Source organism: Loxodonta africana, chromosome 15, assembly GCF_030014295.1.
Source record: "Loxodonta africana isolate mLoxAfr1 chromosome 15, mLoxAfr1.hap2, whole genome shotgun sequence".
NCBI classification, from domain to species: domain Eukaryota; kingdom Metazoa; phylum Chordata; class Mammalia; order Proboscidea; family Elephantidae; genus Loxodonta; species Loxodonta africana.
Genome location: NC_087356.1, coordinates 47,773,600 through 47,797,665, shown reverse-complemented (window position 1 = coordinate 47,797,665; position 24,066 = coordinate 47,773,600). Strand labels below are relative to the sequence as shown.

Sequence of the window (24,066 nt, the reverse complement as noted above, 5' to 3'; positions counted from 1 at the left end):
AAGATTAAGAACAATGATGAATCTGAAATATTTCATAACTTGGAGGAATCTGGAAGGCATTATGCTGAGTGAAATGAGTCAATTGCAAAAGGACAAATATTGTATGAGACCACTATTATAAGAACTCTGGATAAGGTTTAAACACAGAAGAGAATATTCTTTGATGGTTATGAGGGTGGGAGGGAGGGAGAGGGATATTCACTAGCTAGATAGTAGACAAAAAATTTTAGGTGAAGGGAAGGGCAACAGATAACAGGGATAGTCAGCACAACTGGACTAAGCCAAAAGCAAAGAAGTTTCCTGAATACGACCAAAAGCTTCAAAGGGCAGAGTAGCAGGGACGGGGGTCTGAGGACCATGGTTTCAGGGGACACCTAGGTCAATTGGCGTAACAAAATGTATTAAGAAAACATTCTGCATCCAACTTTGGTGAGACAGGACTGGGGTCTTAAATGCTAGGAAGCAACCATGTAAGATACATAAATTGGTCTCAACCCACCTGGAGCAAAGGAGAATGAAGAACACCAAAGACACAAGGTGAATACGAGGCTAAGAGACAAAACCAAAAACCAAACCAAACCCACTGCCGTCGAGCCGATTCCGACTCATAGCGACCCTAAGAGACAAAATAAAATAAAATAAAATAAATTTTTTTTTTTAAAAAGAGACAAAGGGCCACATAAACCAGAGAGTCCATCAGCCTGAGACTGCAAGAACTAGATGGTGCCCGACTACCGCCGATCACTGCCCAGACAGGGAACACAACAGAGAATCCCTGAGGGAGCAGGAGAACAATGGGATGCAGATCTCAAATTCTCATAAGAAGACCAGGCTTAATGGTCTGACTGAGACCCGAGGGACCCTGATGGTCATGGTCCCCAGATCCTTTGATAGCCCAAGCTTGGAACCATTCCTGAAACCAACTCTGTAGACAGTGATTGCCCATGGACTATGGTGAGGAGTGAACTTCGTGGCCTAAGTAGACACATGAGACTATGTGGGCAACTCCTGTCTGGTGGCAAGATGAGAAGGAAGAAGGGTTCAGGAGCTGGTTGAATGGACAGGGGGAATACAGGGTGGAAAGAAGGAGTGTGCTATCTCATTAAGAGGAGAGCAGCTAGGGGTATACAGCAAGGTGTATATAACTTTGTATGAGAGGCTGATTTGATTTGTAAATTTTCACCTACAGCACAATAAATAAATGAAAAAAAAAAAGAAAGAGGGGTACATTTTGCCTGGAGGAGAAACCTGCAATGGAGGCAAACTCTATGAATGGGCCAAATAAACTTCCTGGTTTGGGACACTATGTAGCATTGATGATTTTCTCTAATGCACCAGGGCTTAGAAGATACCACTAGGTCAATTCCGTAAGAGGGTCTTATAGGAAAAGAAGGTCCAAATATAGCACCTTATTAAACACAATATAGTAATAATAATAGCCACCATTGGTTATTTGCTGTGTGGCAAACCATGTGCCAAGCACCTTACATAAAGAAACTCACTTAACCCTATTAAAAAAAAAAAAAAATGAGAAGGGTATTATAATCATTTTTCACTTCAGGAAGCTGAAGCTCAGAGATATTCAGTAACTTACCCAGGGTCACAAAGCTTGCAGTTGGCAAAACTGGGTAAGAACTCAGGTTTGGCTGACTCCAAAGCCAGCGCTTTTCAAAGCTTCACTATTATTCCCCCAGATGACACGAACTTTTCTCATAATACAGTAACTCTCACTTCAGATTCCATCGTGTGGCCTTTTGGTGGAAATAAGTGAGAGTAGGACACATTTTGAAGAGTAAGACATGAGAGTTTTATATTGATACCTATGAATTTGGAGGCTTTTGAACAAGTCACCTTTGTTGCTGTAACGTGACAGAAACTTTTTATCTGCTAGTCTTTTTCTCACTGAACATTACTGCTGTCTGAGGCAATAAAATGAGCCATATGCTTAAATACAGTTATGAGTTATAGGTTGTTATTAACAACAGCCCTTTTGATAACTGAAAACAAATTATCACTGTAGCTGTTCTGACTAATAGCATATAAAATGAGAGAAAAGAAGTTATATTCCCACAGATATGCTATTACTTTCCTCACAGACAAGTTCAATATGTCATGTTTTGCATGTAAGTAAACTTGTAAATCTGTCTTGGAAGAAGTGCAGCCGAAATGCACCTTACAAGCGAGTGTGGTGAGACTTCCTCTCACATATATTGGAAACGTTACCAGGAGGAAACAGTCCCTGGAGAAGGATATCATGCTTGGTAAAGTACAGGGTTCTCGAAAAAGAGGACCCTCGAATTGAATTGACACAGTGGCTGCAACAGTGGGCTCAGACATAGCAATGATTGTTAGGATGGCACAGGACCGGGCAGCGTTTAGTTCTGTTGTACATAGAGTCTCTATGAATCAAAACTGACTCTACGACACCTAACAACAACGACAATAAAGTTGTAATCAGGCTTTGTGTTATATATGTGATTGCATGACCTGAAAATGGCCTTGGATTTTAAGTTCCTTGAGGATATGGTCCTGGTGTTGATGAAAAATGAAAGTTCACTAAATGAGAAATAATGGATTTGGCTCATAGTGTGCCCTATGACCGACCAGACCACCTTTTGCCAGAGAAAGAGCCCACCTGTATGCAATCTGCACCCTGCCAGCACGGGAGATAAAACACGCAGGGTAGATCTTACGCGTGTCTGATTTTAAATAGATCTCTCTGTAAACTCTCGAAATTAAAATAAACATTTGAGGATATGGCTACAGATACACCTTTCTTTATATACTTGGCATCAAGACAGTATGGATGAATTACATCTTTTTTTTGTTTAAACATGGATTATTTCAAAACAATATTTGAGATTACCATTTAAGGATATTCTTAGAGAAAATTGTCCAGCTTCCACTGGAATATTTATCATATATCCCTTGTAATCGGAAACCCTGGTGGCATAGTGGTTAAGTGCTATGGCTGCTAACCAAGAGGTCAGCAGTTCAAATCCACCAGGCGCTCCTTGGAAACTCTATTGGGCAGTTCTACTCTGTCCTATAGGGTCACTATGAGTCGGAATCGACTCAACAGCAGTGGGTTTGGTTTTTTGGTTTTATCCCTGTAATCACAACTTCAAATGTGATCATTCTTTACATACCTTCAAAATACATTACCGGTAAGCATTGGCCAGCATTGTTGACATACTTCAAGGTTCAGAACAATGACAACTCTGAGGACAGCAACTGCTGCACTGGAGTAACATTTGATCTGGACCTGGGACTGTTCCAAGTACTTTACACAGATTAGCTCTTTGCATACCTTAACTCATTTAAAGAATAAAAACCCATTGCTGTTGAGTTGATTTCAACTCATAGCGACCTTATAGGACAGAGTAAAACTGCCCCATAGGGTTTCTAAGGAGCGGCTGGTCGATTCAAGCTGCCAACCTGTTTTTGTTATCAGCCTGAGCTCTCAACCACTGTGCCACCAGGTCTCCAACTTAAGAATAGTAGGCAAAAATAAAAAGTAACTCCCCTGAGTTTTCATGGGCACTTTATTGTTTTTAGTTGCTGTTGAGTCAGTTCCGATTCATGGCTATTCCATGTGCACAGAGTAAAACTGCTCCATAGGGTTTTCAAGACCGTGACCTTTCAGAAGCAGATCATCGGGCCTGTCTTCCGAAGCGCCTCTTAATGAGTTCAAACCACCAGGCTTTTGGCTAGTAGTCAAATGCTTAACCCTTTGCGCCACCCGAGGACTCATAGGCCCTACCGAATAGTTAGTATCCACTTCTTTTATGTTTATTCCAAAAAGGTTAATTTTGTTGTTGTGAGGAACTCTGTTCTTCTAGGCATTTAATTCTCTCCCAATCATGTATTACCTCTTATTTTTAGATAATTTCCCTATAAATAATGCATTGTATTTGAGTCTTTGTAGGAAAATCGTATGCAGCCAGAAACAGGCACAGTGTTCCTTGTCAGGCACTAGGTCCATTGTACTTTGAGGAGCTGTTGGGTAGTACACATTATTAATAAACACATTATTAATAACAGGCACATTATTTCTCAGCTGTGGGTCTGACTCACTGCAGGGCTCCATGACTGTGTGGGTTTGACTATGGGGTTACTATACGTGATGATTTTTTTCCACTTAAAAATTAAATAGAGAATACCAAGCCAAAAAACCAAACCTATTGCCGTAAAGTCGATGCCAACTCATAGCAACTCTATAGGACAGAGTTAAAACTGCCCCATAGAGTTTCCAAACCTGGAAATCTTTACAGAAGCAGACTGCCAAATCTTTCTCCCATAGAGTGGCTGGTTGGTTCAAACTGCTGACCTTTCAGTTAGCAGCCAAGCAGTTAACCACTGCACGACCAGGGCTCTTTACAGAACAACCCATAATCAAAACTAAGTTTGTCATAATTAAAATGCTGTATTTCTAAAAAAGATAAAGCCAGAATATACCAAAAATTGTTCATTATTAATTTGTTCATTTAATTAGCAAAAAAAATTATGGTACGTCTCATAGACTCAGAGTCCCTTGGAGTAGAAAATCTGCAGTGGTTTTAAAGTTGTATTTCATCTTTCTTCCTTTGCTGGGGCATTTCTGAGTCCTGGTGGTTGTTGTTGATTTATATTTAGAAACAGTCCATGGGTGGCTGACCCAGATGCCCCTTGGTCCTGAGTGATAGGACTGCTCTCTCTCCACGGGCTGAGCTGGTTCCATCTGCACCATTGCTAGGAGAAGTGACCAGCCTGAGACCAAGTGACCAGGGAATAAAGTTATTGCCAAAACCACACCCTTGCTGTTTATTGATGATTGATGACATTTGTGCCCCCAGATGACCTGATGTTACTCACTTTCTCTCTGTCAAATCAAATTTCCACAGTTTAGAGATAAAAGACATCTTCTTAGGGCTTCATTGCAGCCCTCACAGTCCTGCATTTTTCATTTACAAAGCCAGCCCCAAACACGAAACCAGTTTCTTACCCCAGAGAACATCACTATAGTCAAGGTTTGGAAACAAAGAGGGAAAGTGTCACATAAACATTTAGTTCTAATTTTTTTTTTTTTTAAATAGTACCAATGTCTTTATTATGGCATAAACCTGTATCTTATGTTAACTCAACTTCACAGTAAAGACACTGCATTTTATGTACAACTGTAGAGAAGGTGCAGTACAGATAGCTCCAACTTAAAAATGGGTTGTATTTTAAAAGTCCATTGGATTGTTTGATAAATATACTGGAAAATATTTGCTTTATAGAAAACAATAAAAATGGTAACATTTCCCAGACTGGCCGAAGGCTATTTAAGCCTAAAAGTAGCTAAATTATACATTTATAAATATGGTTTGAGTTCTGGGATCCAGGAAAATCTTCACTTATTCCAATAGCCACATTTTTCTTAAAAGTAAGGTGCATCAAGTGAAATCCCTAGAAATTTTCCTTCTTATTCTTGATTTATGTCGGATTTTTCTTTCTTTAGGCTAATTCACATCAAAGTTTTGGCTGTCCATTCCTATAGGACAGGTACCAGGCCCTTTTAACCTGCTGAAAAAGCACCCATCCCTATCCAAATCATGAAATGTTTTGTATTATTAAAGCATGTCCCATATTTGGGCAAAAAAAGAATCTAATAAATTATATTATACAAGGCACATGTGCTGAGTGATCACACACCTTCCCTTGCTTAAAGGGAGACCATGAAGGATGGGGGAGAAATGACAAAACTGACAAGTAGATCGAGGAATAAAAGCCAAAAGAATTTCTGAGAATAGAGTGCAAGAAACATGCCGTCAAGACTGAAGGACAGAAATGAAGTTCAAATAGAAAAAGGATGTTGCCTCAAAGAATCCAGAGTCTAGCTGGCTATCAGAGTCCCTCACTGTGACCAAGTAAGAGGGAGTGAAGACATAAAGATCGGACTAAGTGACAGAAGTATGAACCTAAGAAGGTTTTACTTGTTTGTGATTCGTTCAAAATAATTAAATTCTCATATTATGGTTTGTTCCCTGAGACTCCCAGTACTGAATTTCTAGAAATTAAAGGGTAAAATACTATGCCAGTCTTTAAGCTCCTGGACCATGGAGACAGAACATTTCCCAGGGAAGTAATATCTGGGAACAAAGTGAAGCGTTACCTGCCCTGGGGCTACATTAAGTGTTTCAGTTCCCTCTTATCAAACAACTCAAAATAACCATATGGTTAGTCTGAAAAGGAAGTCGTAAAACTTTTCAATGGAGTAGCAGTTTAATTTAAAGAAACAGGTCCTATGCTGTGGGTATAGGAACCAGCCCTTTGAGAAACTAAATTGGATCATTACACCTAAAAACCCCACTGTGTTCACTATGTTAACCTTAAAAACAATGCTCCATTAAGTATTCACTATTAAAAGAATGCCTTATCATGCATTTTCACTTCTTTTTTCAAATCTGAACAGCTATGAATTTAGTTTCCTTCCTGTGTGTGAAAAATATTTTCAGTGGACTTTTGGACATAACCACCTGCAGTGGTTATCATTTTTGGACATAACCACCTGCAGTGAAACATCATTTTTGCCTCATGTTCATGACTCAGTGTTTTATCAAAGTGGCTTTAAAACAAATTAAAAGTAAAGCAGATTTTTGAAAATGGAGTGAGTCGTGTGTTTGCCCCACAGTGCCGTCTTAAACGTATGTTTTATTCAAAAGTCTTGTAATTTCAAGGAACAGGTGCACCGGCGGTTGGCAAGTGGTCCAAGTGAAGGTCCAGTGTGACTGGCGGGCACTGTGCAGCAGTGGGTGGTTCTGAGGGCAAGGAGCCTCGAGGAGCCACTCTTGCTCTGGTCATCTGTGTGCACCTGCCACATGCCCCCGCTCTTCCAGGTGCTTCTTTACTGGTCACTCTAAGTGCCATTCCTCACAGCTCTAGTGTACCAACGCCCTACAGCCTGAGGTTGCTGCCAGCCTGTCGTGGGTCCCTCTGCTCGCCTTTGGTTCCATTGGCCATGGCCTGAGTGAGGAAGGGGTGCTGTGGAAACTCGGCCGCTGCCCCGTTGGGTGTGGGTATGGCTGCGAATGCTTTCCTCAGAAAGAAATGTGGGCAAGCCAGTAACATGCCTTCGTGTCTCTATACTTCATTTCATCCTCTTTCCTCTGTGCCCCCAGAAAGAGCTCTCTGAAGAAGTTGGCCAGGATGGCAGCTGTGCTCAGATTCCTGTTCAAGTCCATAACGCCACGTGCACAGTGAGGATTGCAGCTATCACCGAAGGGGGCATTGGGCCTTTCAGTGACCCAGTGAAAATATTCATCCCTGCACACGGTGAGAGCTGGGGCCCTCTGGTCAGCTGACAGAACTTGTCAGTCCAGGCAGTGCACAAATTAAAGAATAATCTGTGGCTGTTTAAGAATGAAAAATAAGGCCAAAGGGATTTTGCAATGATAAAGACAGTTGATATGATAGCATACTTGACAAAGCTACTGATACCAGAGCCCTGCTCTCCCAGTACTATTAATGATGATAACTTGCTAGAAAAATTCATCCTTTCAGAATACCATATTTGCCTTATTTATTGAATATAGTTTAACTGATACATGTGACAGTTTTGTACAGGCAGTAGGACTAGTCCTTTGCTCTCTTTAATGGGCACTGTTTATTTGTTAGTATTTGTTTTGACATCCCACTTGCTTTTTTTTAAGCAGTGCTACTTGCCATGTTATTATCCAGTCCAGTCTTGGGTAAGATGCTTTGTGATTTGATCTGTAAATAACATGAAGTATTTCCACAGAAGCTGTTTTCAGACTGCCCTGGGCTCACTAAGCTAGAGGCCTAGCCATGCATGCTGGCTCTTGCCTGTCATTGAAGTTTCCTCAGCCAGATGCCACTGTGTGTGGTGGCCCAGGTAGCCTAACTGCTGTGCTGACTTCCATAGACCAATAAAACCACCTTCATCTGACTCTGAGCTGCCCTAGATTGTTCAGTTTAAACACCTGTCATCAAATCCATGCATAGACATCTTATCAGTATGACTTACACATTTACAAGTTCTTACCAAGCATGGCCTTCGCACCCAGTAGCAGACAGGACTGGTGAGTGGACAACTGAATTCTCAACTGTCTGTTACCAGTAACCCTCAGACATGGGCTCCTTTTTAGTGCTGGATTGGAACCGTGTTATGGTTTCTGCAGCCACAGGCTCTGTACCAGGAGAACATTAGTAACTGGTGTTGGGGGAATAAGCAGTCTGTGTCTACTAGGGAGACATTCAAAGACAATGAGATTCCAATTCTAAAGGCACAGGTTAAAAAGTTAGACTACAGAATTTTCATCTCACACACAATAAACCCTCCAAAATCTTAAAAAACTTTACAGATAGTCTTTGCTTTGCATAGTTCTGATATGCATAATTTTTAGGTTCCACGATTTAGTTAAATAACACCAGTTCTCCAATAGCACGTTTCAAATTATAGTTTCCGTCATATATTAAAAAAAAAAAATTTTTTTTTTAATATATTAACTGTGAGTAATTGCGCAAAGTGTAAACTTCATGAACCGTTCATTCCAAAGCCACTACAGAAATCACAGATGCACAGCATGATCATGACCAATCGTGTCCCTTCTTTCAGAGTCTACCCGCAATTAGGCAGTGTGCATCTGGTATTCATTCACGCACAAAGACAGCGAACTGTACAATGGAGTTGCCTCCTTGTGTCTCAGTGGCAAAACCACATGACATCTTACAAAAATGGGTAATTGAAAAAGGGAATTGACAAACAAAGATGCAAGTTTAGCAAAGAAACAAAAAGTAATTATGTTGGAAATGAAATTCCAGTTGAACATAAATGGCATTAGAGAAGAAATAGCTGACTGTGGGAATGTCGGCACTGCTTCTGCTCATGAGACTCTAAACATGCAGCCCAAGGAACTTAGTGAAGGCCAGCTTACCAACATAAATGAGAAAAGCAGCTGTGACAGAGAGGATGGAGATGCCTCAGAGAAAGTGACACTGGCGAAAAAAAAAACTCAGAATTAAAGGAACTCTTGGAGATATGTGACAATATTGAAAGCACAAACGATAAAACATTGAAGCTGATGCAAGCTTAGAAAGGCATATGACAATTCACCAAGGCATAGAAAAGGTGTTCTCTCTCTGTCGAAAGTTACGGGACAAGAGGGCGGCAAGCACCTTTCAGACTACTCTTGACAAACATTTTGCAAAGAAAGAAAACCCTTTAATTCTCATTGGTTTCTAGTGTTTTGATTGCAGTGCACCAAATAAATATTAATATTACTATATATTTTTAATTAAAATTTATAATTTCATTTTATTACTATTAATAAAATTTAGTTTTAATTTGATTATATTTTTATTTAATTTTAATTTCATTTCTGTACAATTATAAGCAGCGTGAAGAAAATTTCCCGTTAGTTATTAAGATCACATTGCTCAGTTTCTACTTGCAGGGTTCAAGCGAGGGCTGCCTCTGTCTGTAGATCACAAAAGATAAAAGGATTAACTAGATTCCCGACGCTTTTGACTGTCTGTTCTCCCTGATTATAAGCCAATATTATGTATTTTGAATCCAAAAGAGATGTTTTGAATTGCTTCTATTGGTGTTTATTAGCTTGGGTAGATTTTGCCCCCTCGTCAACCCCAGCGCCTGGCAACCCAGATCCTGTGCTCATAATCCTTGGCTGCATCTGTGGATTCGTTTTGATTGGGTTGATCTTCTATATCTCTCTGGCCATCAGAAAAAGAGCCCAGGAAACAAGATTTGGGTAAGTTTTCCTGTTAAAAATGTTTTGCCCAGTAGTACTGATGTGGTTATTATGCCAAGTAATAATGCCTGTCCCGTTGACCCAGCACCTCACGTTGCACCCAGCTGGTTGCCCTGTTTTATGCAAGCCCTGGGAAACCCTGGTGGCATAGTGTCTAAGAGTTTCACTGCTAACCAAAAGGTCGGCGGTTCAAATCCACCAGGTGCTCTTTGAAAACCCTTTGAGGCAGGTCCACTCTGTCCTATAGGGTCGCTGAGTCAGAATTGACTTGACGGCAGCGGGTTTGGTTGTTTTTGTTTTTGTTTTGTCTGGAGTCAGGGAGTTTCTTTAATTAGGCAAATGCCTACAAAGGTGCCGGTGGAGAAAGCCAAGCCTGAAAACCTCTTTTACAGAGAAGAGATCAATAGGCCTTCACTACTCAAACTGGGTTGCTATAAAATGAAGGTTTTTATTAGAAGCCTTAAAATGATCCTAATTACTTTAAAAAAAAAAAAAAAAGAGAGATAAAAATGCTAGAAGGGAATTCAAAGCATTAGCAGTTCTGGGTGGTATAACTATGGGTGATTCTGTTTTCCTTTTTCCTATATTTTACACATTTTCTGTAATGATTGGTTATTTTCTAATAGAAGAAAACACTATGCTCTAAAATTCAAATTAAAAAGAAGCTATTTTCCTTCTTTTCTGTATTTCTTCTATAGCAAAACAATAGTTAAATATCAACAAAAATAAGAAACCATGTTAAAGCAGCCTATAAAAATAAGGCGGTGTGTGTAAATGTTCTTTCAGAACTCAGTTTTTGACTCCAGGGTTCTGCACCTAGTTGGGATTTCCTTGAAATCAGTTTATCACTCATGGGACAGGAAGAAGTGTTTTGTAAGGGTCAAGAGACACTTTGGAATGGGACAGAGTGGGGGCGGCTGTGTTTCTGGGGGGCTGAGCTGATCTCTTTCATTGCTCCACGATAAGAATTCTATTCTAGAACTTTCTCCAAGATCTCCCACAGACATGGGGAGGGGGCTTGAGAGTGTCTATCCCAGTCTTGGGGGTCAGTTACCCTCAGTACTTACAACTCTATCTTTGCAACTATTATATATGAATATAAGTCTCTCTCTATAATTCTATTATACGTAAATTCCAAGAAGGACCATTTTAAAGAAGTAGACAAAATCTGATCTAAATCCTGAACATAGAGTTGACTAGAATTCATCCCAGAAATGTTAAGCCACTGATATGAAAGTTTGGGTATGACATGTGGACATATTATGAAATAAGTACAGAGAACCTCTGAAGAAGTTTCCAGCCTAGCTCATTAATATGTATTGAGGGCCTACTAGGTGCCAGGCAGGCACTGTGGGGTAGCCTAGGATATAACAGTGAACAAAAGTGGGCCCTGCACCTGCCCTCATGGGGTTCACAGTTAACAGGAGTCAGGCAGTTGCACAAATAAATATAAAATGGCAACTCTACAAAGGGGCCTGTAAGAGTATATAAATGAGAGAATTTGACTGTTTTAAGAAAATCAGGAAAGATTTTCCTGACTCAGATCTGAAGAAAGAACAGGTGTTAACTAGGTAAGGGTGATGGGAAAGAGCATTCCGTCCAGAAAGAATAGCACATGCAAAGACCCTGTAGTGGCAGGGAGCTGCATACAGAAGGGAAAATCTGAGACTAGACAAACAGGAGTCTTTCAGCCAAGCAGAAGTGGCTTGGTGAAAGGCTTATCCCAGGTTATTTTTATCCATTTACTGAAGTCCATTCCCATGGGTCCTCATTACAAGACCATGTGATGGTACCTTTTATTTGTTCATTTTTTTAATAGGAATAGCTTTATTTTCTACTTACGAAAGTAGCATTCTTATAATTAAAAAAAATCAGACTATGAAGAGCAAAGCTCATCTATAGCACAGCTCACACAAGGCCTCATTCACTCTTCAGGCATGTGTCTTCCAAATACTTTGCATGAGTGCATATTATTTTCAAAGCTGTATTTTCTCTTTTAAAATAATCTATGCACCCAAGATAAAGTTATCTTTAAGTCTGTAACTTAGACTCATTAACTCTACATATATTACCACCAGTTAGTCTAAAATAGTGACTAGATGAACTTTGGAAACCCTGGTGGCGTAGCAATTAAGTGTTAAGGCTGCTAACCAAAGGATCGGCAGTTCAAATCCGCCAGGCATTCCTTGCCAACTGTATGGGACAATTCTACTCTGTCCGGGTTGCTGTGAGTCAGGATCGACTCAACGGCACTGGGTTTTTACTGGGTTTAGGTGAACTTTAACTCATTAGTTACTTGCTGCCTTTGCCGGCACTCAGAGTTGTTCTGGTACTGCTGGGCAAGCCTAAAACAGATGCAAGGAAAGAAACGTATCTCTTCTAATGGGAAATGCTTTTGTTGTAGAAGAGGCTCTGCTGAAAGGCAGCATCTTTGACTTTGTATATGTAGTCTCCTTGTAGAAACACCTTCCTGTCTTGCCCTGCTTTTATGATGTGAGATGTCTTTGTCTTCGTTCTCCCAGGAACGCATTCACAGAGGAGGATTCTGAATTAGTCGTGAATTATATCGCAAAGAAGTCCTTCTGTCGGCAAGCCATAGAGCTCACTTGTAAGTTGGCTTTCATTTTCTTTTTGGCAAAAGGTCAGAATATTTGAGAGCAAAGAAGCAACAACAAACCAATTGACAGATTTCTAGCAAAAGTCAAAGAATGGGTATTTTTAATGTACAGAATGTCTTCAGCAACCAGCGATGCCATGGGCATCCCTGCTGGCTGGCTTACTGGAAATCTAGAACTGTCCTCATAATACCATGAGACAAGGAGGGGAAAGGAACTTTCTGGAGTGGCAGGAGATGTAGGGAGAGGGCAAGGATTTGAAGGAAACAGTAAGACAACTCATGTCTCAGCCTCACTTCCTCTTGTTTCCCTGGCAGCCAACTCAGGAGAGTTTGCTGACAAAGGACTATATAGCAATTGTGGTTTGAGCTTTGCTGAATCAGAGAGTGGGACCCACTAGTTTGAAGCGTGGAACTAAACGGATAACCGTGTTCTTGAGTAATTTCAGAAACAATATAGAAAGTATGTTGAAATATTATCAAATGAATGTCTATCTCCCCTCCCTGCCAAAAAAAAAAAAGAAAGCTATAAGAGTGATGGAGTATAGGTTGCCATGAAATAAAAATTTATGTGACGTGGAATGTTACTCGTTTCCTTATCCTACTTGTGATCTAGAAGTTTCGACTTTTAGATGTCTCTGTTCTTATATTTTAAAAAATTTGTCACTTAGACCTATTTCTATTCTCTCTGTCTCTCTTTTTTTATTGGCGATGAGAAAGGACCATTTGGGTAAAATTTTTTCTTTAAGAGCCAGTGTGACCTTTCTAATTATCTGAAGTCCCTGGATAACACAAATGGTTCTGATTATCCACATTTTTTTTTTCTTTCAAAGTCTTGCTCATGTCTTAACTATGGCCCAAACAGAGTCATTTGCCAAGGAGTTATTGGTCTCTCTTTCTCTCCCAGTGAATTCTTCTTACTGACAATACTTATTGTCAGTGTTTCATATCAGCGTCTTATCATGAAAGGTCTTTTTCTTCTGTTCCTCGGCTTGAAATTAACACTATCTGTATCACTGTAGGAAACCCTGGTGGTGTGATGGTTAAGTGTTATGGCTGTTTAACCACAAGTTTGGCAGTTCGAATCCACCAGGTGCTCCTTGAAAACTCTATGGCAGCAGTTCTGCTCTCTCCTGTAGGTTTACGATGAGTTAGAATTGACTCAATGGCAATGGGATGTCACTGTAAAGAGGTTTTACATACATATGTAGGAGTACCTGAATGGCGCAAAGAGTTAAGCGCTTGACTACTAGCCAAAAGGGTGACTGTTCAAACCTACTCGGGGCACCTCGGGAGACAGGCCTGGTGATCTGTTTCTGAAAGGTTGTAGCCATTGAAGACCCTATGGAGTGGTTCTACTCTGCAACACGTGGAGCCATCATGAGTCAGAATTGACTCGATGGCGCACAACCACAAAAATATACCACATATAGAACAGTAGCTAGCTCTCTAAATGTTTCCTGTGATTTATGTGCCTCCTTAGCGTGGGAGGACAGGGGGATGTGCCCTCATGGTTTTTTCCATCGTAGTTAAGGACATAAGAGTAAATAATCTGCAAAAGGACCTATTGACTTCTCTTCCTTATTCCTTTAAGTCAGGGGGAAACCTCCCCTGTGTGAATCTGATGGCTCGCTGCTGCCACTGCCACACAACGAGAAGATAAGAAGAGGGGTACTAATCTCGATAATTCTTCAGAATTACACTTGCCCTGAAGGATTTGTTTTACTCAGTTTAATCACAGTAGAATTAAGTGTGATATATTATTATTGAATTTTGATAGAGAAATAATGGGTACAGAATGAAAATAAAATGTTTTTCACTATTTTACAAGACTTTAAGTATAATTTTAAGTATATTCAAATGAAGGAAAGCATACTGACAACTCTTATGCATACTGTTCCTCCTTTTATAGTGCATAGCTTGGGCATCAGCGAGGAGCTACAAAATAAGCTGGAAGATGTTGTCATTGACAGAAATCTTTTAATTCTTGGAAAAATTCTGGGTGAAGGTAAGTAATTTAGAGTAATTCTTTTAAAATGTATTTATTTCTTAAATAGAATACCATTTTTATGACCAAGTTATAATACAAACAGTTGCTTTATAATTTAAAGTTGGATAAAGTCAGCAGTGATTTTTGAAACTCAGATTTGACATATGAAAAGGGACTCACACATACAGTAGGCCCTTGAAAAATAATTAATATTAATTCCCTTTGTTCCTTGAATAGTATGCAATTCATTGGTCTGTCTCCTTTGTACTTGAGACTTACTCCTCCAATTCTTAAATTTTTTTTTTCCTGGCACCTTCCTGATAAAGAGGAACAAAGGTGAAAATATGTATGTAATTTGTTAAATTGATCTTGGACGGACGATAATGGTATTAAGAGTATGTGCTTTATGAACTTCTGTAACATTTTCCATGTTGTCCTATAAATTTCTTGGATTAGTTATCATGCTTAATGAAGTGATGTGCTGAGCCAGCTAAGCTTATAACAAACAGGAGGCCGGTGCATGGTGGGTGTTTCTGCTATACAGCCTGGGCAGCCCGGCAGGCTTAGCCCGGCTGCCTGTGCACTGGTCACTCTCTGACCACATGGAAGCAGCAGCTCTGGCATGATAGTGTTTCTGGGGCCAGGGGAGATTTTGCACAAGGTCAATATAGATGTTGTTTTACTTCATAGGAGAGTTTGGGTCTGTCATGGAAGGAACTCTTAATCAGCCAAATGGGACCTCTCAGAAAGTAGCAGTGAAGACCATGAAGTGTGAGTTATCACTGATTAAACCCATTCTTCTGCGGGTGGATTGCTGCTTCAGTTTCAGGTGTTCCATAAGTCCAGAGGTGGCATTTCTATGTTGTGATCTCAGTCACTGGTGGGTCAGAAGGCTGTTGAGAACACCCTGGTCACAGAGGAAAAGTTACTATAACGAACCCTTCGTACCTGAGTCATATATTCTTTACACTCAAGGCAATAGCACTGGTAACTTTTACTGTCTATGTGTATCTATATGTATATTTATCTGTCTGACTATCTGGGGGGATGTTGGGGATTCAACAGTAGAATTCTCTCCTTTCGTGCAGGAGACCTGAATTTGATTCTCATCCAGTGAACCTCAGGCACAGCCACCACCTGTCTGTCAGTAGAGGCTTGCATGTTCCTATGATGCTGAACAGGTTTCAGCAGAGCTTTCAGACTGATATGGACTAGGAAGAAAGAGCTGGTGATCTACTTCCCAAAGAACCAGCCAGTAAAAACTCTGTGGATCACAGCAGTTTGATTCACAACTAATCTTGGGTTCACCAGGAGTCGGGGCCATCTCAATGACAGCTAACAACAACACCCATCCATCCCTCTATCTATAATATGGTAAAGCTAATGACTCCAAAATATGGCATGAATTACTGAGGCCAGGGTGAACTGGTGGCAGCACCTGACTCCAGGGATAGGCCTGGTTGACTCAGTGGGGCTCTTTCCTCATTGAGGATTGTTGCATGGCCCTCGGAAGCCATGGGCTGCCTCCAATGTGAGCTTCTCAAAGAGGAGAGAAATGTTATTCAGTCAAAGGCATATGGAGAGCTGTGATCACAAGCTAGATCCTCCAAGCAAGCTGGACAGAGCCAGTAGCCAGGTCAGGAAGAAAGTCGTTAGCTGAAGCAAGAGTCTTATTTTATGCTGCAAGTAGTAAAGGGCTACTAAAGATCTTAAACAAATGGAGAACAAGAGAAGATTATATACTAGAAGGCTCACTTTGGTGCCAGTGTTGAGAAGAACAAATTAGACCATTGACAAAAACAGTGGTAGATGCCATTTAGGACACTCCAGAATCTGTACAGTTATCTATACACACAAGGAAACTAAGGCTTAGAAACATAGCGGCTTGTGTGAATCAAACAGCCAGAAGAGTGTATAAGGGTCATCATAAGATGACCAGGCAGCAGTGGCAGAACACAGCAGCATTTCTCACCACATCTTTTTCTTGGGAAGTGCATGTCCAGTTCTGAGGCCATACTGCTGCCTAAATTTGTTTCTTCAGGTGTGCAGCTGGTTATAGCCCATCATCTGCAATCATGTGGTTTTTTACCTGTTGGCATTTTGCCTGCCTTCTTTATCACAATTCATGTGGATGAAAATTATCTGTTGCTCAGTTTGATAATATTTTTACTGTTGCTACTTCATTAACCCCCTATATATGTTTAACACTGGTTTTGATAAAGGAGCAAAGTTAATTTCTTCCTAAAATTTAAATCCATTGTTTACTGGGAAATAAAGCATAAGTTAGATTACAAGCATATATTGAGACTTTTTAACCAAAATTGGAGGCTGATGTTTTAATTCAGTTATAAAATTTACATATATAATAATGGCTAATACTAATATAATACTGTATGCCAAAAAAAAAACCCCCATTGCCATGGAGTCGGTTCTGACTCATAGTAGAGCTGCCCCATAGAGTTTCCAAGGAGTGACTGTTGGATTAGAGCTGCTGACTTTTTGATTAGCAGCTGAGCTCTTTAACCGCGATGCCACCAGGGCCCTGTGCACCAAAGGGCATTACAATTATTCCTGCATTTCATCTGTACAGTAGTTCTAGGAAGGAGGTTGAAATATTATCCCTCAGAAACCAAGACACTGAACTTATAGAATGCTCATCCGAGCTGTACTCAAACAGTGTGGAGCCGGGGTCTGAGTGCTGAGCCAGACCTGACACCATTCTACCTCTTGGATTATTTGGTATCTGTGAGGAGATTCCTTCTTTATCCCCACTTACAGTTTATAAAGCAGAGGTTTAAGAAGCCTAGTGTAAAGAGCTGGGCCTGGACCCTGCTTCTTCTCTGGCCTTGGCTCTATTATTCTTTTAACTTGGTTAGAATCATCTGTACAGTATATGAATTATATCCGTGTTAATTATTAATGTCACCACCTGTCAGTTTGTTACACTGGCTTGCACATTGCTATGACACTGGAGTCTGTGTCATCGGTATTCCAGATATTAACAGGTTCTCCCAAGGTGGGCAGGTTTCAGTGGAGTTTCCAGACTAAGACACACTAGGAAGAAAAGCCTGGTGATCTACTTCTGAAAATTGGCCAATGAAAACCTTACAGATCACAATAGAAAACTGTCCACTATAGCGCTGAACGCTGAGCCTCCTAGGTTGGAATGCACACACTCGCAATATACAGTGGCAGCAACAGTGGACTCAAGCATACCAAGAGTCACGTTATATTCTTATTGATTTAACGTTGCCCATGAAACAAAAAAAAAAACTTTTTTTTTTTATGAAACAGGAGCAGTCAACATTTCTTTCAGTTGTGCATAATGTCACCATGACTCAGAGCCATCTTGATAGCAGCAGCGACAATAATTATCAATGATTCAGAGAATAGTCCCTGACTTCAGAATTCCCAGGTTCACCTGCATGTGCCTGGAGCCCTGTCCCTTGGGAAGGGTTTGCAAGCAGATTCCAACCCTTTCTGTTCCACCTGCCTGGCTGTGTCAGAAGGACAAAGCTGGCAGATGTTTGTGAGTCAGAACTGACTTGGTGGCAACGGGTATAGAATTGTAAATGTCTCTCTAAAGTTGGTTTAATTCCAAAAATTTGGTATGAAAGTGCATTCAATTCACAAGGTATGATTGAACAACCAGACTTGGAGAACTCATGCTAATAAACAGAGTATTCTTCCTTTTATTAAGGCAAAAATATTTGCAATGGGTCATTTGAAATTGGTTTTAGTTTTAGAGAACAGAATTGCTTTTGTTCCTCTCCCCTTAACTGAGTAAATCATTTGTGTCTCATGTTTGCCATCTTTTCCTTTAGTGGACAACTTTTCGCAGCGAGAGATTGAGGAGTTTCTCAGTGAGGCAGCATGCATGAAAGACTTCAGCCACCCAAACGTCATCAGACTTCTAGGTACTTCAGAGAAATGCTGGGTTGACTTGCCAAAGGGGCTCAGCTAATCTAGTCTGTGCCAAAAGAAAAAATCTGTGGTGCAGATAAATTTACCCTTTATGTAACCCCAAATTAATTTATTATATTGGGGTTTTCACTGAGAAGATTTATCCTTACAGTTACATTTACAGGTAGTAAACGTGGGTTTGCGTTTCTTGGATACAGATGGGCTGAGGAAAGGTTTAGTGTGTCCACAGAGTTCTAGATGCCTGTGGATTATAATTGCCTCCTGTTACTCAAAGATAAGACATGAGAGCTGATCATGTTATAATTCTTATTGATTTAAGATTATCCACGAATCAAATACCAGCAGGGTTTAAAGCTATAAAAGTAGTCAAGTTCTGTAGATCATCTTTTTAAAACCAGTTAAACAATTTTAAAGTACTCATTTCTTATGCTCATGGTACGTTGATGATTTTATGGGATGTAATTTAACAACCAGAATTTGGCTTTGCAATTTCATTAGCTAAAAAAATATAAAAGATGAGATGAGGTATGGAGTGGGTACTGTGTAGGTGACACTGTTCCAAGAGGGAAGGCATCCCTGCAAATGATTGCATATTCTGTGACCCCTTTTTTGCTATTCTGTGACTTGATACATGTAAATTCTTTTGCAATCTGTCATAGTTTTGTATGATTGAAAACTAATGTTTGGATACAGTATTATATCAAAGAAACTACTGTTATTCATTTCCAGCTATTGACTTTAACAGACTGTGAGAACAAATGCACTTTGTAATTTCACCACAATATACAAGAACTTTGAACACCTAGAATCAGGTGGCAAGTCCTCATTCTAGAACCTTATGATAAATGGTGTTATAGTTTTTCCTAAATATAACTGTTAAAATTTAGGGACGTGTATTTTTACCTATAAGTCCCTCAAAATTCTGTTATTAATTTAAGCGCTTGAGTACAATAGAATTTTTCATACGATTCATTAACTATCACATCCAACTAGTTTGCCCTTGAATCCCAATGCAGGACACTTTTCACTTAAACTCAGTGTAACAGAAAATCCATAGGTTTCTAGATGACTAAACTAGTTATAGTTTGATGTTTTGAGAACTCTCATGCAAAGATTGGCACTCTGGGAAAAAAACCAACAAGACTTTGTATGTTCCATATTTTAGAATGCAGTGTATGAGTTATGAGCTTTTGTTTTCTTAAACAGTTAACTAGGATACACATGGTTTTAATTTGGCCAGCATGCCTCCTGTGTTTTCTTCTGGTAACCTGTAACAAGGGTTCTTGGTAACTTGCTCTATTTTTTTTTTACTTTTAGGTGTATGTATAGAAATGGGTACTCATGGCATCCCAAAGCCAATGGTTATTTTGCCCTACATGAAATATGGGGACCTACACACCTACTTACTTTATTCCCGACTGGATACAGGATCAAAGGTAATAGCCCAGTTGCATTGCCTCTACACAGGACTTTTGTGACCAACAAGGAACCAGAGTACCCTAGTGTCTAGTGTTAAAAATAAAGGAGAGGAGGAGAGGACATTGACCTTTGTTCAATGCTTACTGTGCACCCAGGGTTTGAAATATAGTACCCGCCCTCACAACAAGCCTGCTCGTAGGTATTATCATTCCCATTTTATGGATGGAGGAAATAGGATAGGAGCATAATCTCATGGCCAGAACCTCACAGGATATGGGGCCAATGGACCAGGTCATTGGTCCCTGCTCTTTACAACCCCTGTGGCCCAAGCACACAGACATTGAAAAGCCGTTAAAAATACCTCTCCTGAAAGAAATTTTATAGAGCTCCTTCTGGAATTTATGGTACTCTCTGTCTTTTGAAGAGCTTTGTTTATTCTTTGTGAACAGATTTTTTTTATAGTCTTAATCTATTAAGATGACTCACAGTCAAACCTGTTCAGCAAATAGTGCCACACAGCAAAAGTTAAATATTTTTAAACCTTTATAATGTTTGACGCCTGTCACCATTTCCTAGTGCTGCTGTGACAGCAACAGCAAAAATACCACAAGTGGACATTTCTTTATGTGATTTGATATTGACTGTTATTTCTGAGGCATCTATACGTTATTAGTTTATTTTATATTTGCTTACTTATCCTAGCTTCTTGCTTTGTTTTGTTTTGATATGCCCAAATAGGCTGCTTAAGTGAGTCAGCTTATTTTCACCTTTGAAGCTCTAATGTCCGGTCACCAGATGGCTAGAGCTATTACTAGGTACATGAGCCTAGGAGTCCATTCACTTTTCTTGTATGAATTCAGCTCAGGTGTCCAGGTAGTTGGTCATCAAGTGTGTGGTACAGGCTCTGTCCTATAGTCTTAGAGGGGCAGGGGAACTTGGTGTAGGTACAGGTATCTGGTTGAGCAGGGGGTCACACTCTGAACAAGGCAGGGGGCTGACAACTGTCCTCCAAGTTTCTGTGATGAAAGTTCATCAGTGTTCCCTAGGACACACAAGTGGGTGGGTTCTGCAGCCAGCCTACAGGCACCAAATGCTTTTGGTTGTAAGGACTTGGAGGTACCAGTTATCCTTGGACCCCTGTTGCACGTGGCAAGGTGACATGGGTGGAGCCACCAATCCTTAGGCCCTTGATGTGGGTAGGTGAGGACCTTGTTTAATAGGCAAAGCGGTGTCAAACATCAAACACCCACGTCTCCACCACACAGCTGAAACAGTTGCAGCCTGCCAACAATGGCCTATTCTCATGAAATGGGCCCACACAGGTCCATGCAGGGGTGAAAGGTATTCAAAGTCCATGGACCCTTTGTGCCTGGACAGGAGCTGCTTCTGTCCTGAGCTCCCCAGGTTAGTGGGGCTGTTGGATTATTTTTTTTCCCCTAATTGTGAATTTATTCCTTCTCCAAGGCCAGGAGAATGGCTCAGGGCATGCAGCAAGACCTAATTCAGGCCCAGGGAAATCAGCCGCTGAAGTCGGCTTGGGGGCTGGGGGTGCGGTGAAAAAATGCAAGTACCTAGCTTGTGTCGAGAGTATGTTCTTCTCTGGTTCCGGAGGTGTGAGCAGGCTGTGTTTGGCTGTCTCTCCCTGAGGAAACCACGTGTGGAGTGCTACCACCAGCCCTGCCACAGTCGCTCCCGGGAATGGTGCCTGAGGGTTCCCGGTGATTCAGGTTCAGCAACTCCTCTCCACTTTTGAAATGTCTCTCCCTCCCCCTGCCCCTCAGTCCGTTTTCTAACTTTGCCTTTGATGTTCAGGGCTCCTAGCTGGTCACAAATATAATTGTTTCACTTGTTTTTTCGGGTCTTTGTTGTAAGAGGGACCACCAGAAGTGTCTGACTACTCTGCTGTCTGGGCCCCTCCCCCCACAATTAGACATTTCTGAAGAACAGAAGTTTATTTCCTCACAGTTCCGGAGGCTAGAAGACCAAATTCAGGGCACTGGCTCTAGGGGAAGGTCCTTCTTTGTCTCTTTGAGCTTCTGGTAGCTGCAAGCATCCTTGTCATTAGTAGGCTTGTAGACTGAACTGCCTTCATGTGGTATACTCCACTATGTGTGTCTGTTCTACTCTTCTTATAAGACACCACTCAGAAGGGATTAGGTTTAGGACCCACCATACTCTGGTATGACCTCATTAACATCAAACCTCAATTTCCAAACAGGGTCATATTTACAGGTGCAGGGGTTAGGACTTCAACATAACTTTTTGGGGGACATGATTTAATCCATAACAACTCCCTATGTTGACTTATCAGCCAATTAGGGCTATGAAAAAAAGCCCTGGTAATTTTGGATGTACCTGTGAAAGAGGCAATCTCGGTTCACCCTAAGAATATAGGGTCACAGAAATAGAGGCTTGCCCTCTTCAGGGTCGGTTTTCGATACTGACTTTAAGGTTTGTAAAGCTGGGTTTAGCACTCATAATTGATGGGCATATTGCATTCTTCATTTCCTCTGCTTCCTTCTTATCTGAAACTAAAAAGATAACCCCTTCTGCCATGTTGCCAGAGTGGTGGGTGCCTGTGGTCAGACCTGTGGACTGCGTGTGTGAGATGCGCGTTGTTTGGACTTTGTGGCTGGCTGACCACCCATTCTTTCTGTCCTTCACTACCTTCTCTTCCTGCAGTGAAGCTAGCAGTGCCTTGCAGGGTTCTCATAGCACAGAAAGGGTTGGGCACACATGGCTGGGATGGTGGCGCTGGCCTCTGTCAGTAAATCAGTAGTTGTTCTTTATTCGGGCAAAAGTCATTACCGGCCAACACTGCCCTGAATCAGCGCCATGAAAGGCAGGAAGGAACTGCACCACCAAATCTCCACTTCAGCGTTCCCTGCCATACTTCCCTTCTTCTCCCCTTAGCTAGCATCAATAACAGGACTCTGATTAGTGAAACTAGAAACTCCAGCTGCCTTCACCAGTTTACTGATGGCTCCTGGAAAGATTTCTTGATACTTTCACTTTATGGTCTGACAAGTCCACAGGAGGAAATGCAGAAAAATTAGTTCTCAGGAGCACTGAAAACCCACGCCCACTGGCTCAACAGACACACCCAAGAGGGGAAAGGTTCTTGAGAGTGAACATGGTGGCGAAGTTCTGCAGACTCCTCTGCAGCCCAGGGATCTTGCCAGGGGACTCAAGCACAAATTCTTAAACTCAACTGAGGGAAGTTTACTGATTCATTCAGTCAACAAGCGCTGACTCTGAGCCAGGTACGGTGCTGAGCTCTGTGGACACTGGGAGAGACACCACAGACACAGTTCCCATCCTGCCACTGTTGACGAGGTGCCAGGTTAGGGAGGCAAACAGTTGGTCCTTCATTGTAAAAGAGGAGAGGTGGGTTGCTGGGGACAAGATGCAGAGCATCCCAGAAAGCCAAGCAGGTCGGGCGAATGCAGCAAGGGTGAGTTGACTGTGTGGAGTGTTTCTGCTGACGCTCACAAGTGGAGAACCTCCTGTGACCCACGTGGTGTGGCAGGGAATTCCCGGCTCAGTCACCTGAGGAACCACTGCCCTTGTGGAAGAAAGTGTAAAGTCCAAGATTGCACTTGTTGATCAGAACACCAAGTCCCTTTTGAGCTCTGTGGCTTCGAGCAGAGAAAGAATGCTCACTCATCCGCCAGCTCATTGGAAATCTTGGTTTAGAACTGGATCAGGCAGGGCCTTGTTCTGCTGGCAGGCGTGTGGGCCCTGTATGCTGTCAGAGTGACCTCTTTCTTTCTGAGTCCCCTCTTTTTGGTGTGAAATCTCTCGATGCAGGATCTAGTTCACTTCCTGGATGGAGACTGCATTGAGTAGTTTTCTGGGGACACAGAGGATTGGCTCCACCTTTCTTTCTATTGTGAGCCCCTCATCCTCAGAATTGGCAGACGTGTTGGGAACTGGAGGGAGGGTGACATGCTTTTCTTCAGTTGTGCACCTAAGAGGGGCAGTGATCCAACAGAGCAAACTCTGTCCTGAATCCCCACAACGCGGAGAACCCAAACAGAACCAGACTGAAGCTGCACGCCCTCTGGCATGCCAAACACAGGTCACAGGTGATTATAGAGTTTTAATGAAACAGTGATAACAAGAATGGTGACTGGGGCTTCAGGGCAAAAGTAAACATGCAAAAAAACAGCCCTCACTCCAGGAGACAAGCCATTCTGTAGAAATAGCCATTTCTCTAAAATTTGAGAAGGTTCTCGAAGAAAAAAAATTAAAACTTGAGACCTAGACTTGATGGCAAAGTGTTTTTTTTTTTTCTTTTTTCTTTTTTTTTCAGGTTGCCTTTTTATTCTTTTGTTGAAGTCTTTTGATGAGCATAAGTGTTTGAT

The 24,066-nt window shown here is 41.3% G+C and overlaps 1 protein-coding gene across 2 annotated transcripts in view; it reads left to right on the top strand.

The window, feature by feature from the left end:
• Positions 1–24,066, top strand: part of MERTK (MER proto-oncogene, tyrosine kinase) — a 157,084-nt gene that overhangs the window by 114,457 nt on the left and 18,561 nt on the right. For both annotated transcript variants that reach the window (XR_010317984.1, XM_023557033.2), the window contains exons 9-15: positions 7,143–7,296; positions 9,599–9,752; positions 12,275–12,360; positions 14,279–14,374; positions 15,047–15,127; positions 18,181–18,273; positions 19,598–19,716. Coding sequence is in view for 1 of the 2 variants with exons in the window: in XM_023557033.2 (XP_023412801.1) it covers positions 7,143–7,296; positions 9,599–9,752; positions 12,275–12,360; positions 14,279–14,374; positions 15,047–15,127; positions 18,181–18,273; positions 19,598–19,716 (783 nt within the window). In the remaining variant the exon portion in view is untranslated. The remainder of the gene's footprint in view (positions 1–7,142; positions 7,297–9,598; positions 9,753–12,274; positions 12,361–14,278; positions 14,375–15,046; positions 15,128–18,180; positions 18,274–19,597; positions 19,717–24,066) is intronic.